The sequence below is a fragment of the Plecotus auritus genome, assembly GCF_963455305.1.
Source record: "Plecotus auritus genome assembly, chromosome: 5".
Classification (NCBI taxonomy): Eukaryota; Metazoa; Chordata; class Mammalia; order Chiroptera; family Vespertilionidae; genus Plecotus; species Plecotus auritus.
In genome coordinates, this window is record NC_137776.1 from 52,452,253 (window position 1) to 52,470,545 (window position 18,293).

At 36.3% G+C, this 18,293-nt stretch overlaps 1 protein-coding gene across 1 annotated transcript in view; it reads right to left on the minus strand.

Moving 5' to 3' along the window:
- The window catches only part of XIRP2 (xin actin binding repeat containing 2), a 69,747-nt gene that overhangs the window by 41,278 nt on the left and 10,176 nt on the right, over positions 1 to 18,293 (minus strand). The window contains exons 2-3 of the mRNA XM_080669205.1: positions 5,996 to 6,156; positions 541 to 678 (exon numbers count right to left, since the gene is read on the minus strand). Coding sequence (XP_080525331.1) covers positions 541 to 678; positions 5,996 to 6,052 — 195 coding nt within the window. The 5' untranslated portion in view covers positions 6,053 to 6,156. The remainder of the gene's footprint in view (positions 1 to 540; positions 679 to 5,995; positions 6,157 to 18,293) is intronic.

Consider the following 18,293-nt stretch of genomic DNA (forward strand, 5'->3'; position numbering starts at 1 on the left):
GAAGAATGAAATGGGGAAAATCTTTTATATAAGGTATCATTATACAGTTTTACATAACATCTGGGTTTCACTAGCCAATTTTTGATGATTTTTTAAAGAAAACAGAAAACTCACTGCAATAAAACAGCTGAATAATGCTTCAGATTTAATTTGTGCCAACAACAAGCAGATAGTTTACTAGGAATTATAACCTAGAGAAGAGGCTCAATATAAAAATTGTACTCAACATTTCTATTTACCTGCTGACTAACCTAAGCTGTTTAATTCTCATTTATGTTTGAAAAATTATATGCTGAGAGGAAAAATATTCCAGCATGGTCCCAAGAAACGTGGCAAAATTCTCCAAGAAAGTAGACTGGTATGTTGATATGCTTTAAAATGGTTTTCTAAAACGTGTACATTTTACCATTTTCGTTACTGAGGAATGAAAATAAATGTACCACTAAAGGGATGGGGTTAGTAGGGGCAGTGCCTACAGTGGCACTGAAATGAGAGCATTTCAACCTTACTTGATTTATCCATGAACTACAGTAGTATTACCTGCTCAGATCTGTTCTGATGCTGGTACTGGTGCTGAGAAAAGGTATTATAGGAAGAAGCAATTTTGTCCTTCTCAAATTGTTTCTTCACTCTGGCCAAACCACCAGGCACTGTGCACATGTCTACTTCCTCCATCATCTAGGACCATTTAAAAAAAGAAAAATTCAGCTTTATATTTTTCTCAGGATAGGATTCTCAAGCTATTTTTTTTTAAAAAAATAGTTGACAATTATTAATGGGTGATATATTTAAAAAGACATTGATATATGTAATTATTTCAGTATACCCTTACAGAAGCCCTTAGTAAAAGTAATCTCTCCATGTTATTTTCTCATTTATCTTCTTTTTGATATAGCTTACAAGAATATTAAAAATATTAAGTTAATTCTCCTTTCAGATCTTGATGTCTGGAAATTAGAACTATTAGAATGTATTTCTCTAATAATACATAGAAAGTAGAAATTAAAATCCTAGAATCGATTTTAACCCAATAATATTGTCATTAAAACCCGACATGTTATAGGCAACACATTAAGAATATTAAAAACATTTGACTCACTCCAAAATGTATTTAAATCATCAAGGATAAATAAAATAACCTCGGAGTATCTCTGAGGCAACAATATTAATGTCAGCAATAATAACAACTACTGATTACATAGTACACTGTGAGTTGCTATGTACTTACAAATATCTTGTCATTTGATGCTTCTCGATTTTCTTTGAAATATGGATACTTATTACCTTGATTTTTAAGTCAGGAAATTGAGGTTTGGAAAAGTAAGGCAGCTTGTAAATTGCCACAGCTTGGGTGTGAGTGTTGGAGCTGGAGTTGGAACTCACCTGGGTCTGTCTTAATCCTTGTTAGCCTTAAAGGACAGGCAGAAAAACAGCAGCTATACCACCCCAGGACTCAGCTTCTAGTGTTGGTGTGTGAGGACAGGTGGGGGTGGGGTGGGGTGGGGTGGGGTGGGGTGGGTTTGGGGGCTAAGATTATAAGGATTCTAGCTTGTCACTGGCATTTTACAGATGAGAGGATATATTTCAACAGACAATATTTGGAACAACTTGAAAAACATTGAGGAGTCTTGTCAGATTCTATGCCCCAGTGGGAAGTGCTGTAACTCAAGGGCTTTGCTTTTGATAACTTAGTACACACCCCAGCCCAGCAGGCACTCAAGCCCAGATGGGAAAGACAACTCTCAAGCAAACAGGCCTCCTGCCACCCCCCCTCCTCCAGGTCTCCTTAAAACTGGGAGCAGACTCAGCAACACTTCAAACCACAGCAGGTCTCCTGAGGTCTGGCTCAGCCCTGACATAACCTTGGAAGCCTTGAGACATGGAAGTAACTGGAGGCCCTGGATGCCAGTGAGCTGCATGGATGCCCTGCATGCCATGGACTGTGGACTCCTGTGGACCTGGGATCGTTACCCCAATACATATTCTCTCTCTCTCAAACAGATACTAAAAACACAACTACTGTCTTGAGGTTTCCCATATTCCAAAATATTGGAGACTAAATTGATACTCAAAATTATCTGAATTCTAGCAAATATTCAAGTGGTTGCTTTATGAAGTTCACAACCTTTCCCCAGGTACATGGACTGTTAAATAGTTAAGAATATGCACTCTAGAAAAAAGGGACGCTTGTACACTTATATGTACTAGACAGATATTCTATCAGATTTTGCAACAAACGTCAAATGTAAGCCCTAGTCAGTTACTGCCATTTGATACATGGTAAAGTCTAAGAAAGTATGGCGTCCCTTTTGAAATTTGAGATAATGAAGGGGAAGGGTGAATTAAGGCTACTGTCTTTTTTTTTTTTTTTTTAACCCCTAACGTTTAATTTACATAAATAGCCTTTCTCAATTGAGCATCTATAGAAGATACAGGGTGGGGCAAAAGTAGGTTTACAGTTGTGAGTAAAGGAAACACAGAGTTTATGCTTATATTGTTATGTATTAATTATTGTATTATTTATTTGTATTATAACTGTAAACATACTTTTGCCATACCCTGTATATAAATATTAAATTATAGAAATTCAGGTAAATATTGTTAAGAAAAAACTTACTCTTGCCAACAAGTATAAACAATGTCTAAATCATATGTAAGTTAATCTGGTAAACCCCAGCAATTATGCTAATAAATGGATACTTTCCTAGTACGTGCATTTTCTCAAAAATATCAGTTCCTATACTGAACAAGTTGCCTGTCATCTACCAAATAGATTAAAAAACAGATATACCCATTCCTTTCCTCTAGCATTGTGCTTTGGAATAGAGCTAATTGTACATGCAAAATGCAGACAGTTGATTATTTTTACTAATACCAACGTGATCCCTACCATCCCTGGTACTGCTGAACTACAGCTGCTGTTACCCACCCAAGTGGGGCAAGTCCTTTAAGCTGTAGTTTAGTGGTGGTGATAAGGTTTCCTTGTTCAGCTCAGATTGTAAGTGAAGGTTTACATATGTAGATGGCAAGACTTACTCAAGGGGCAGTCAGTAGCCTAAGCTGGCTCAGACTGAGATCCCCTCCCATGATTTTGCCTTGTTTAGCACCATGTACTAAACATCCCAACTAATCCATGTTCTTGTAAATGACCACGAAACTTAGATTGTTTTGTTTTGAACCTTTTCATGTTTATCCTTATTCTAGGTTTCTTATTCTTAGAGTCAGAAATAAGACTTAGAATCTAATGGATATGCCAATAGTAAAGTTATCTTAATAAGTTAATTTAAATACCTAACACGGAACCTACTTAAAACTGTTAGTTTAATAATAACTTTAATAACCTACACCTAAATCTAGGTAAATATATTACACTAGAGGCCCAGTGCACGAAATTTGTGCACTCAGTAGGGGGCGGCGGGTCCCTCAGCCCAGCCTGTGCCTTCTCGCAGTCCGGGAGCCCTCAGGAGATGTCCGACTGACTGTGGACTCCTGTGGACCTGGGATTGTTACCCCAATACATATTCTCTCTCTCTCAAACAGATACTAAAAACATCAGTCGGACATCCTTAGCACTGCTAAGTATGAGCCCGGCTTCTGGCTAAGCGGTGCTTCCCCTGTGGGAGTGCACTGACCATCAGGGGGAAGCTCCTGCATTCAGCGTCTGCCCCCTGGTGGTCAATGCATGTTATAGTGACCAGTTGTTCTGCCTTTCGGTTGATTTGCATATTAGCCTTTTATTATATAGGATAATCACCAGTTTCCTTTACCAGAACTGTCCTTGGTTCTAGAGCAAATTAGAAATAACATAATTTGCAGAGCTGAACAGACAGTGATTCTAATCCCAGTTCTGACACTTAAAACCTTGGACCAGAGTTCCTGAACCTCAGTTTTATTTCTCATAAACTGGGAATAACAATATGTTTCTCAAAGATTTCTTGTGTTAAAAAGGATAAAGGAAATAAAATTGCAGAGCACAAAATCTGGCACTTTAATTTGTTTCTTGACAAATGTTACTCCCCCCTTCTCTTCTGGAGGCTGCTGCAGTCTGCTGCCTTTTCAAGAGCATCACTTTCATTTAGGTTCAACCAAATGCCATCTGGCTGAGGCTAGGACAGTGAGCAACTGATCACTGTCAGCTATCACAACGTGATTGAAATATAATGGGTACAGTTTGGGACTGAATCGGTGACTTCTAGATTTTGCACATATAATATTTGGATTATTTGTGTAGACAGAAATTTAGTCACAAGCAGTTTCCATGACTTAAAAAAAAATGAACACACATTTGATGCAGCTGACCAAAAAGGCAGATTTTTGTTGTTGTTGTATGCTTTTTGTCGTTTCTTTAGATATTTACTAGGATTTCTCTGAGATAATGCGCTCTTTATTTTCTCTCAAAATATTTACTTATGACAAAACCAAATAATAGGACAGTTGTTGGGCCAAAACTGCTTTCATGTATGAGAGGAGGCAGTTGAATGTAGTTGAAAGAGTACTGAAGTCAAGAGACTAGAGATTTAGTGTGCCTTTGCCACAAATTCATGATCTCCATAAATCACTTTCCCTCAGTTTTGTTTTCTTTTTTTGTAAATTGGAAGGAAAAAGAAGGATTATTTAATTTCTTATATGTAAATTATATCCAGAATAGAATTACATTAAAATCTTTGTATTAACTTGTGATAATTTAATTTCCTTATGTGCCCAATTTAAATATTCTCTTTTTTTGCACATTATAAATACATATTATGCCCTACAGAAGTTTTTATGGTTTTATGGTATATGATAAAAGATGGTTTACTAAATAGCCAGTCTTTAATTAGGTATTTTCAAAATCAGCTTGTTTCCCCAATAATCATTTCTCCAATTTAGAATGCTAATTTGTAGTAAAGTTCCTTAATGATCCAGCAGGGGGTGCTATCTAAGAAGACTTTTGGGAAGTGCTAGAGTGATACTATTTGTTTTGGAAGTGATCTAGGGACTTATGTCATTTCTTTACATTCATTCAAAATCTATTCTGCATCTAAAATGGATTTTTAATGACTATGTAAAAACTTAAATGTCATCTAGAATTGCAACATTGTTAATGAGTTTGACAGTCAGCCTTGTCTCTAAATAATTTGCAAAAAGGAATGTTAAGAGTAGCTATTTTAGAATACAACCCTTTTGGGCTATTCTTGCTCTCTTTCTCTTTTGGTTAAATGAATAATTTTACTAATTTGGTGATTATAATTATAAAATAATATTTTTATACTCCATTAAGTTGTAAAGCTGCTACTCATAAAATGACTCATCAAATCCTGTGGATCGAAGGCCACAGAATATGGAACACAAATTCTTTTGAATGTAATTTTATATTCAAAGTATATTTGCTTCTAAAAATTGGTGGTCTTACTGAATCCTGCTGTTTCCTATAATCATAATTGGTTTAGCAGAGTGCCTACATTGCTAATTCCCTCATTTCTATGTTGATTAACCTATATCTAATGGATTTAGTACATACAGAGAAATGAGAAATGCAAAAGAAATTATACTGCCAGTGATTTTAAATGAACTATACATGAGACCAAGGAGGGAGGCATTCAGGCTACATTATTAAAATTTGAAATTAATTCCCAACTTTCCTGAGGAGAATAGCTATAGGTTAAATGATAATGATGGCAATAAAAACACATTTATACAGTGCCTTATGGCTTATACATAAATTATCTCTTTGACTACTCCCTAGGGCCCTCTGTGGTAGATGGTTATTCCCATTTCCCAGTTACAGAAACTGAAGCTCTGAGAGGAGTTAAGATAGTAGCCCAAATCACACAGTTAACAAGTAGCAGAGCTGATGCTTAAATTCGGATCCTCTGAATTTGATTCACACGATTTCTGTGCTTTTTCTACTTTATCCCTTTGTCCAATAGTATTCTTACATTGCAATAGAAGGAGGGCGTGTGAAGAGCAGACAACAATCACATTGCCTAATACAAAACCAGCAGGAGCAGCTTACATTGGCGGAGAAGCTGTGGCGGTCACCCTTGGAAACAGCTGCTTGGTACCTCGCCATCCGCTCCTTCAAAGGCACCACCTCCTGGAGGTCTGACACACCTTCAGTCCAGGCAGCACTGTCTTCTGCAAATTCACGTGCAGGCTTATCAGGGCCAATAGTCACTGAAAGGAAGTGCAGTATGTTCAGATATGTGTCAGGGTTTGCAAAGAAAATAGCAACACCTTCTGAACAGCGACGACATTTAAAATATCTGGTCATAAAACAGACTGTGACAGTTCACAGTATTTTCGATGTTTCACTGTCACCTCTTTTCTTCACGTGTCAAGCAAAGCTACAAGATGCCTGTATAGAAGCATATGCTTATACAAACATGAAAAGAAAATGCTGTCCCTGCTCCTCCTCCTGCAACTATTCTAATGATAAATAGTTATTTATTAAGACATACATAATGTTAATTATAAACATTACTGAAGTACTATGTGTTGGATTTAGGCTAAATGTTTTAAGAGCATTATGTCATTTACGTCTCTAACAACCTCATAAAGTGGGTGCTATTATTTTCTAAAATGCATAGGTAAGAAAACAGAGACTCAAATAAAAAAAAACACTTGGCTATGATCACACAATCAACAAGTGGCAGATTTGATAGTTGACCTTATTCTTTAGCAAGTCTAAAAATTGTTCTTTCCCTCTATCCCCACCCCTCAACCCTCAGGAAGATAGATTTAGCTAAAATATGTGAATGCTTTGAGAATTATGGACTGTTTTTTCTTTTATTCATAGAGATGGCATATAACAAAGAAATAGTACTATTGGAAAAAACTTACTAGCCACCCATTTTAGAGAGATGATTTGCCCATTGAAGCCATCTGCCTGACAGAAATAGAGGGTAGTAGAAATTCCATACTTGGAAAAAGAGCAGAAGACTCATAGTTATTGGAAACAGTAAGGTCTTAGAGGTCACATAGCCTCACCTGGTCTAACCAGCTCCTTTTACGCATAAGGAAATATGTCTCAGTGTCTTAAAGAACACAGGACCCTGCATATGATTCTCCATGGTTAGTTGTGTGTGCCAGACCTGGTCTCAAAACTAGTTTTTCATATTTAATCTGGTGTTTTTTGTTATCACTCTGCGTGACAGTTTACTATTTACGCCGAAAGAATATTGTAATTCCAAAATCATTTCAATCAGATCTTTGTGGGGACCAATGAGTGTATGAAATGTAGATGTATGTTTATGTCTATCCATCACTCCTTCACGCCCTGCCTGTCACCTTCGGAAGGACAGTTTCTGGGCCTCGTGGAGCAGAGCTCTTTGGTGTCCTTGGTTATTTGGATTGGTTTTATTTAATCTTTGTGATTAAAGAACCCAAGGTAACAGATAGCCAAGCTGTTTTCTCTACCTCCTCCTCCACTTTCCACATTAAACCATCTTATTCAGTTGTTTGCATTTTCTATTAGTTTCTTTAGCAGTTGAGAATAAATGTGACGCAGAAAAATTAAAAATCACTTCTGTTTTGACTCCTTGATTATTTGGTTTTCCATAGGGACTTCTTATTAAAATACATATTTTTCTGTATTTTAATTAAAATTATAAATATATTTTATTTGCCATGCTTTCTAAAAGAAACAAAAAATATAAAGGAATAAGGAGTTGTGTTATTTGAACCTTGTGATTGTACAAACTCAGATGTTCACAAGTGTCAGTCATTTTTGAAGTTCACCTATCATCCAAAACCTCATTTCCATATAAAAATACACTCTTTGAATTGATTCTTATCAAAGAGATTCATACAAACCACTGAAAGTCTTTCACATGCTGAAGAAATATATCTTCATTGTCCCCTGCATATTATCTGTCTGCAAATATGAGTTTAGTTTGTATTCAACTGTACTCGTTTTACTTTGTTGTGAGTAATCACTCACAACAGGACTCCCTAAAGTTTTCCATGTTAAAATATAAAGAAATTTTATTTTGTATATTATTCATAAAAAGATGGCATTGTTTTATCAACCTTAACAGAAACTCAGAAGTTTGTAATTGCTAACATGTACAGTTAGTATTTACTTTTAAAATATCCAATTCTTACCTTTTTTTATTTTACTGAAAAATGTCCAAGGTTAATTGTCAGAAATTCAGTAGCCTAAGTATTAAGAGATTTGGATTCCATGGCCTTGTGGACTTTTATTCTGATCACAGTAAAGACACCCATTTTCATCTCTCTCTCTCTCTCTCTCTCTCTCTCTCTCTCTCTCTCTCCTTCCCTCCCTCCCTCTCTTTTTTCTATCTCTGACTTTCTTTTTCCCCATTAGTAACTTTGCCTATTCAGAGTAGAAAACTTTTCTTGAGCTAACAATCTGTGTCCATATTGTCCCCTAACCTCTGAAGTAGATATCTTATTGATTTCTTCATCTGAAAACCAGGGTGATGCTTCCTGTACTGTAATGCAGTGCACCTATCTGCTCCTACTTGATGCTGATGACACCTAATGTCATTCTTAAGATTGTTAAGACAGCCCCATTCTGAAGGATGTGTGGGGAAGAGATAGGAACATTGTTACCCAACCTCATAATGCACTATTTCAGAAGGCTTGAAGGCAACTGAGATCGGAGAACAGTGTGAAATGAGTTCAGGCTATCTTCAGAGAAAGGAGATGTAGAAGAACAAATAAAGATGCTACTGTGATAAAATGCCTGGAAAAATAGGGAGCAATGAACCTGTAATTATTCAAATCAGACAGTGGAGGAACATGCTATAAGGCTAAAGTGAAAAGGGAGAAGGGAAAAATAAACGTTTCTGTTAGAAAGCATTATAAATAGTAGTATTACAAAATGATTGTACTATAAATTACTCGTCTCTGAAATTTAGAGGTAATTTATTTTGCAGATGAATAAATGAAAATCCAAAGAAGTTTGGTGAATTCCCCCAAGTCTCCAGAGCTAATGGCAAAGCTGGGCCTAGAATCCATTGCACCCTAAATAGTAAATGTTTTCTTTTATTTGATAATAAGAAAATTCCTAATCCATAGAAACTATTAATTCTTTGTATAATGGAATAAATCCTATTGTGGACATCAAAAAGAGGGTTCTACAGTAAGTAACCTCAATAGGGTGAACAGATTATGGATTCTTATCTGGGAAGGTTATGGTAAAACTTTCATGTTTAAGGAAAAAGAAAAATTCTAAATTATGCTGACACATGAAGAACTTCTGTTATAAAAGTCAGACATCCATATATCTTCTTTTTAAAATATGTTTTTATTGAATTTTTAGAGAGAGAGAAAGGGAGAGGGAAACATTGATTTGAGAGAGAAACATTGATTGGCTGCTTCCTGCACCCCTATCACACCCCTACCAGGAATGTAACTCACAACCTGGGTATGTACCCTGAATCGAACTGGTGACCTTCGGGTGCACGGGATGATACTCAACCAACTGAGCCACACTGGCCAGGGCCATGTATCTTCTTTATAACACTGAAAACTAAAATTTATTAGAAAATTGGTTACTGGAATTTTAGTTCAGTACAGAAACACATAAAGACCATTAGTAACCAAAAGAAAAAAGAGAACTTTAATAGGAATATAGTTGTTGTGGGTGACATTAACATATCTACCTCCATCTTTGTCCTAGAAAATTTCAAAAGTAAATGATTTGAATTATGTAATCAATAGGTTTAATTTATTTTTTGTCATTAAATAAATATTGATTATCTAGAATAAGCATAAAGCCTGGCCACTATGCTCCAGAGCTTTTGGTCTAGTTGGAAAGACAGATAGGCAGTTATCCCCCAAGAATTAATGGGTTTACACCACGTGAATTGGGAGCCTACAGAGAGGACATAACCACCTGGGTGTGTGGATGAGCAGGTGGAAGGGAAGCCTCCCTGAGAAGGGGAACATCTGCACTGAAACGTGAAGGAGTTGGACGTGTGTATATGCGAAAGACAGAGATGCAGAAAGGAGATGAGGCAGCAGCATTACCAACAAATCATTTTGGGAAAATGGGGTAATGTTTTTGAGGAAAACACTGAACTCTCACCGCACTGTATATTACAGTGGAGTATTGGAGGGACTCAATGTATTTTTTAAATGATAAAAAATCTTTAGAGAAATGTAAGTAATTCATCAAATGATTTCAGTTGAACTTTCTAAACACAAAAAATTTAAAGTAAAAAATATTTTTATATTTATAAGACAAAAGGAAAACTGAGGAGGGACAATTATGATAAATAGGCTAAAGTGTTAATTTTCAGTAAAGAATTGAAGACGGGTCAGAAAGGAACTGCTAACATTATTGAAAATGGATAAATGACTCAAAAGAAGGATTCACATAAAAAAGACAGCAACTATGTATCAAGTGCTTTCTATTGGTCAGAGATCAACCATTGAATGCTCTCAACCATCCTATAAGGTGGAGACAGTTTTTATTTTTTATCTCCATTTTACAGATAAGGAAACAGAGACACAGCAAGGTTATACAATTTACTCAAGGTCAGGTGGCTGGTGAGCTTCAGAGCTGGATAGGGAATCCAGGCTGTTTGCTTCAAGTTCTGGGACTTTATGCTACTTCTCAAGTGTCCAAAAAGTCAACAAACTCAATCACCTTTCCCCTTAAACAAATGAAGGAAAATTCAAACAACAAAGAAATGCCCTTTTCTGTTGTGAATTGATTTATATTGTATATACAATAAAACATAAAATAGTCCCAGATAGCTCTCTAGTGTGATTATGTCTCAAGAAATTCTAAGTTTTAATAGTAATTTAAACTCTTGAGCAGAAAAACAAGAATTTTATGATTGTTTTCATTTTGAAAATTTCTAAAATTAATTCAAGAAGCCTTTATTTAATCAGAACTAAGAGCAAAACAGAGTGAGCCGGTGTGTCAAATGCACTCACAAAGCTGAGGTAAATGTAGACACAGGCTTCAAAAACATAAGCACACTTTCCGTGACACATCGATAGCCTCACTATGGTATTCTGGATGCATTATGAAGAAGTCAACTGCTTCGTACTCGGGAAATTGATTTAGAACTAACATGGAAGAGTGATGAACTAAATTCCATTAGATCTAAATCTATGAGCTATAGCCCAGCTCTGATTTGTGCACAGGATATCATTCTAAAGGACATATCTTAGGCTCAGAGCCATAGCATGAATACATATTCTATAATTCTTTAATATTTGCATATCCCTTAGCTAATAATAAAATTCATCCCTTTTAAACATTAAAAATGCTGCTGCCAATTCAAATTTGTAATCAATTTGAGTTTTATATATTTTACCCTCATTTGAATACTATAAAACCAAGAAATGGATGGAGAATAAAATGAAAGAGCAAGTTGTATAGTGTAATCTTGTGCATTGATTTACAGTACTTTTAAAAAAACATGGAGAGGAAGGGCAAAGAGTAAAATTAATGGAAGTATGTATGCCATGACAGCATAAAAACTATATTGTGGCATCCATCCAGCATATGAACACAGCGAATCATATTCCACTTATTAAACTAGCTTCCCTATGGTCCTATTGTCCCCGTATGCATTGTGTTATTGAGTGTATACCTGTCACCTTCCCAAAAATCCATCTCTTCATCTGATCACCATACTTTATACATTAACCAAAACAGACCTCTGAGGATAATAAAAAAGATTAGTCTTGCTTCCTTAGTGACCCTTCCTTAACCAGTATTCTCCCAGTTAACTGGATACTAGAGGTGATCCTGCACATCTGGTTATCTTTAAGAGGAAGAAGTCGGCATGTGGTAGACAAAATATTGGTTTTCCAATGTTTACATTTTTATCCCCAGAATCTGTAAACATGTCAGTGTACGCGGCAAATGGGACTTTGCAGATGTGATTAAGTTAAGGATATTGAGATGTGGAGGTGTCTTGGGTTATCCAGGTGGGTTCAGTGTAATCCCAAGGGTCCTCATGTGTGAATGAGAGAGGCAGGGGAGACAGAGTCAGAAAGGATGAGAGGCGGGGACGGCGGGAGAGAGAGGGCTGTGCAGGTTCTACCCTGCTGGCTTTAAAGGAAAAGTCCTTCTAGCTAGAAGCTGAAAAAGACAAGACAACAGACCTCAGACTCCCAACCCCCCAACTCCTGGAAGGACCTTAGCCCAGCCAACACCTTGATTTTGGCCCAATGAAACTAATTTTGGACTTTGGACCTCCAGAACTATAATATAATAGATTTGTGCTGTTGTAGCTACTACTGTTTGTGGTAATTTATTACAGCCGCAATAGGAAACTAACACAGGCATTCACTGTACACATACCTACAACTGTCCAAGTCAGAAATCACTATAAGGTAAATTCTTTTTAAGGCATATTTTAGTTCCAGCTCCCTCCAATCTCACAGATTTATATATTCAAACTACTCAGTGATGGAAACATCTTTGAAGTTATTTTTTATATTCCAAAGAAGAAATGTCCACCTACTTATAAATAAGATTCAGTTTAAATGTTTATGGTTCTAATATCTCTGAGTAATAGAAATGCCATTTCTAATTGTAATAACTCTTGTTATATAAATGAACATTATGTAGTCAGAAATTATGTAATCATTAGTACGTTAACATTGCTAGCTTGGGCATTTGAAAATTTAATATATTTCTATTAAATATTTTTTAAATTAATTGTTCAGTTTAAAATACTGGCCAGTTAAAGAAATCAATAATTGAAAAAAAAATGACTTCAATTTCTTTGAAATGGTCAAATAAATTAGAACCATTAAATGCCTGTAGATGATGCATATTTTTACAGCATAAGTCTCTTGGTGGACATTTCCTTAATACAATCAGAATTAGAGTGTGTTATAATAATGATGTCTGTTAATGAATGTTAATTATGTGTTAATCATCTTACATGTATTATCCCACTAATTCTTATAACAACCCACTGATAGGCAATGGTATTTCCATTTTACTGAAGAGGAAAGTAACATTCCAAAGGAAAAAATCATACAGTAAGTGGCTAAGCCTGGAATTGAGTTCAGGAATTTCTGAATACAAGACTATTCAACTCTTTATAGTCACTTTACGTAAGTATATTTTCATTAAAATATAACATTTTATCACAAAGTAAATTTTTAAAGGTATGAACCATCTTTTCTGCTTCATGAATACCTATACACAAATCCTTTCTAGATATTATTTATTTCAAATATCTAGGGACAAATCAAAGGGAAACTAATAAGCTGAATTTTTATGGCTCTAAGTGGCTCCTTTTTTGTCCTTAGAAACTTATGTTTTGAATTAGAAATCAAAGCAAAATTTGTCGTTATATTTTTTTGGTCACTGTGGCGATCAAACTTGAAACAGAGTTAGGCCTTAATACAAATGACAGGCATAGGGATGAACTTCACTGTAAAGGACAGAAAATGCAAAACTGGGACGACTGCTCTCATTTTCTATTGATCTGCTCTGCCCTAGGGCATGGGAGGTGGCGTCATGCTTCCATCAAAGTGTTCTATTGTTTAAATTTGCATTCCAGGTCTACAATGAGGGTATTTGATAATCTTTCTTCCAAAGGCTTTAGTCATACATTCAATAAACATCTACTGTCCATCTACTATTGGCCAAGCAGAATGCTCAGGAGTGAGTATTAATTAATCACCATTATATTCCATTCTGCTCTACTTGAAAAGAGAAGAAAAGAAAAACACCAGAGAGAACTTCAATAAATATAGTATGTTAAGGAGCATTGATCTGGCCTTATCTCTAAAAACAAAAATACACATGTTGCATCATTTCACCAAGCTGACTTCTGAATAGAACAAGCTTCCCAGTGGCTGGTCCTGCTAAGGAAGTTGGCTTGTCTGAAGAAACACCAAAATGGAGCTCTCATCAAGAGGGGAATCTTGAGGGACTTGGTGGCTTATACTTCCACTCCCTGCCCCACAAACCACATTTATTTATATAGAGGTGAAGTCAGATTAAAATAGATAAAGCCCAATCAGATTCAATGGGTTGAAAAGTCACTTACATGTAGCTTCATAGTGAGTCAATTTCTTTTCAGATTGTTCCCACTTAATCCAGGCAGTGAGTAATTCCCTCGGCTATGCTCTTCCAATATTTAAAAATCATACTTCCATTTGTATTACTTAACCAGAGGCCCGACGCACGAAATTCGTGCAAGGGGCTTGGCCCTCACAGCCCTGGCTGCCTCATGGCCTCTGCTGCCTCATGGCCCTGTGGCCCCAAGGCCCTGCCTACTGGTCATTCCGGAAGGTCGTTTCGGAACGTCGTTCCACTGTCTGGTCTAATTAGTATATCTCTGAGTCCCTCTGTCTTCCCCAATTCTCTCACCTTCCACCAACATGCAAGCTCCTCCAACACTGGCCAGAAAGAAACTAATTTTGTAAACCTGTTTTACACAGGTTCTGTCTTGGGCACTTTATATTGGAGGAGGCAGACCCACAGGGAGATTAACCATCACATCTGAACACAGAAGCTTCTATCTCTGACACTTTTGGCTTTAAGCAAATTGCTTAACCTCTCTAAGCCTCCTTCTTATCCTATATAATGAGAAGGATAAGAACCTATGATTGCCTGTGAGGGCTGAAGGAGATCTCACAAAAATAGTTTTACATAGTACATTGCACATAGGAAATAATAAATGCTCACTTAGGTTATTATATACTGTAGGAATTATCATCCAGGTAATCTGAGATGATAAAAGTCTGAGAAGTGGAAAAGTTACGAAAATTTTCCAAAATTCAAAATTCAAAGTTACTAAGTAGCATGGATAGGGCGTGACTCAGGTCCGTCTGGATCTAAAGCCTTTTGTAAGAATGTTCCATCCCTCTTTATAAGCCAACTATATACCATGTTCCCTGAAACAAGGAGAACACAATAAGTCATAAAAGAATAGATAATTACACATTGGGAATGGGGCAAAGAAAATGGCATAGTCCTACTCATACGGCCACCGGATGGAGAAAGTATATAAAAGAGAAGAAACTACTAACTCAATGTATACGACATTCAAAGAGTTGGTGTTCTGTGTTTTGGACACTGTAGCAACATGGAAATGCTTTAAAATATAAAATCCATTAATCACCCTAATGTATCATGCATTAGGGACAGATCTGCTCTTCTGTCCCCCAAGCAGTTCCTGACATTTTCTCCTACACTATATATTTTAGGTTAAATCATGAAACCATCACTCAAAGTTATTCACGTTTTTCATTTCCCTATGGGGCCTCTGAGCAGTGGGTTTGGCACAGTGAATCCCGGCCTGGACCAGCCAGGTGGTGATGACTAGGCCACTCCCCAGGTCTGCTGGCCTTGTTGCTGCCTTCGGGAGGCAAAGAGAAGGGTCTTGGACTCAAAACTTTTGATCCATTCCACTGCTGCTGTACCAAACCACACTGTGAGGAGGTGGCACATACACACAATGGAATACTACTCAGCCATAAGAAAAGATGAAATACTGCCATTTGCAACAACATGGGTGGATCTTGAGAGTACCATGCTGAGTAAAATAAGACAGACTGAAAAGGACAAAATTTATATGATTGCACTCATATATGGTCTATAAAACTGAGAGCCACAAATTATCAAAAGAATAAACAAACAAAAAAACTCATTGATACAGACAACGGGGAATAAGGTGGGGGAGGTAGAAGAAGGTAAAGGGAGTCAAATATATGATGATGGAAGGAAAGTAAACTTTGGGTGATGAGCACACAATGCAATATACAGATGATGTATTATAATACTGTACACGTGAATCTTACATAATCTCATTAACCAATGTCACTTCAATAAATATAATAAAACATTAAAAAAGTACATTATGAGAACACCCTGAAATTAAGAGGTGTTTTTATATTTGATTAGTTTGAATATACTTTGAATTGAATATTCTTTCAATTTAATTTGAATATTCTGTTTAAATTGTCATTCCTTTCTTCCTAAAGTCTCTGTTCTAGAAAACCCCCAAATTTCATATCATTGTACATTATTCCACCTCTCCCTGAGTTGCTACCTCTTTGATATAACTTCTTTTTCTCACCTATTATTTCCTACCATATTCCTTTTTTACTCCTACTGCTTCATTTCTATGTGTCCTTTTTTCCAACCTTCCCCGTTATTCCCACCTCTCCAAATCGTCCTTCGCATGTGGCTCAGTGATTTGTGGGAAGTGCATTTGTGAGGATAATATTATCCTCTTTCTGTTTTTTCTAGGCTGGAACTTGAGAAATGGCAAGCAAATGTGCTCATTCCTTCAGCCAGAGAAAGTCCTTAAACGCAGTCTGTGATTGGCAGCAAATGGTCATGCCTCTCTGAAAGGCCTGGCAGGAACAGACGGGTTAAAACATCCACGAGCACCGCTAAAACCATCAGGGCCTCGGAAACACAGAAAGGGATTTCATTCTGGGGTCAGAGCAATTTGTTGATAGATGGAGATGACTCATGCAAACTAGCTCAGAATCTGTCTTTCCCTAAAATGATGCATTTCTGCCTCTCACCGGCTTTGTGAAACTCCGTAAGAAGCTGGTTCAGGGTTACTGAACTGTTTTGTTTGGTTCCAAGTATGCTTTTGGCAATTAACAGATCAAAAATAAACAACAGTAATGTAATAATTTGCTTTAATAATGTGCAGCTTTGTAAAACACCTCCCTGGCATGCCCACCTTTACGTCGGCAGGGGTAAGGAAGTTAATTACTGACTATTATTTTAAATAAGGGTATACTAGTTGCATTCTGGTTTTCAAGTCTGTTTTGGGGAATTCTTCAATTCTTCACCGTCTTTCCGGCTTTCTCCTCTCTACCGAGGTTAGCATTTGAAATGTATTCTGACAGATATTAAAGGAAAAGCCAAGTCATCAAATTCTGACTCTGACTTAGACAATTGTTACTGTGCCAGCTTTTCTCCTACTAATCGTTCTTTTCCTTTGAATACTAAAATGTACATACAGTTTTCAGTGACCTTAAGTAAGTCTTTGTTTAAAATGCTTTTCTGCCTAAGTCCCTAAGCGGCGGCATGTTGAGATATGTTTTTCTTTTGAACTTAGTGGTTGATAAACTTGATCAAAGAAGGGAAACCACATTACTCCTACATATTTTCTTTACTGAACATTATTTGGAAAAGCTGAGCAATCAAGGAGTAAAGTGAAAATGCTTAAATAATGCAACATGTTGCTCGGTGAATACTGACTCCTCTGGGAGTCAAGTCATTTTCAGAACATGATGCACTTAGAAACATTCTACCTAAAGAACGGAATGCTTTCAAAACTTTGTGGTCTTTAATCATTTAATCTTGGGTAGAAATATAAAACTGCTAAGTTAAGCAAAAATGTTAAGAATCCACTTAGGATATACTGTTGTTTTTTTGTTTGTTTGTTTGTTTGTTTGTTTGTTTTGTTTTTTTACCAAAGCTATAGGTTCATCTAAAGTGCTCTAAAATGAAAGGTAATTGGCATCTTACTAAAATGTTTGTACTCTCACAACTGCGTTCTGATTTCTGTCCCTATAATTGTAGAGGACGTGGTAATGCTGCATACATTTTGGAGTCTTTTAAATTTAGAACAGAATGTTTATAAATTAAAGCTATCATAATTTTAAAGGATCAAAATTCCGAATCAGGTCAGGTCCTGGTTTATTCTCCCTATCACCATTAACATGCCCTAAATACCCTTTGCATCCAAAAGCAGCCTGTAATTTCAAAAGAAAGAGATGATGTCAGATTCCTAATGATACCAGGAACAGTCCAAAGAGTGGAAGTAATTTAATCGTCCCCTCTGCTTAAGAAACACGTGGATTACATAGTTAGTCAGTTTCATCATCCCTTTATTTATAGTTATTTATCTTTTAAAAATTTGGCATTGGCACTTGTTTCTTTTACTTCAGACTCAAAACCTAATCCTGTAAGTGCAACCTAAGTGGAGACATTCAGTTCACGCTGCTTATCTCGCTCCTGTGTTTAAAGGGCGAAGTGGAAAAATCATCCTTGAAATGTTATTCAGATGGAATTTTGCTCCTTTCCCAGCACATTAAGATAGTAAATCTGTGAACAACAAAGAATTTAATGAAAACTTGCAAACTACAGTTGTCCTAGACCAATTTTATTTAAACACAAGTATAGTAGAAGGTGAGAAGAGGGAAGTGGGATGGTGAAATGTAAAAAGCAATATATATATATATATATATATATATATATATATATATATATATATATACACACACACACACACACACACACACACACACACACACACAGGATGAGGCCAAAGTAGGTTTATAGTTGTGAGTACACAAAACAGAGTTCATTCTTGTATTATTATTTATGA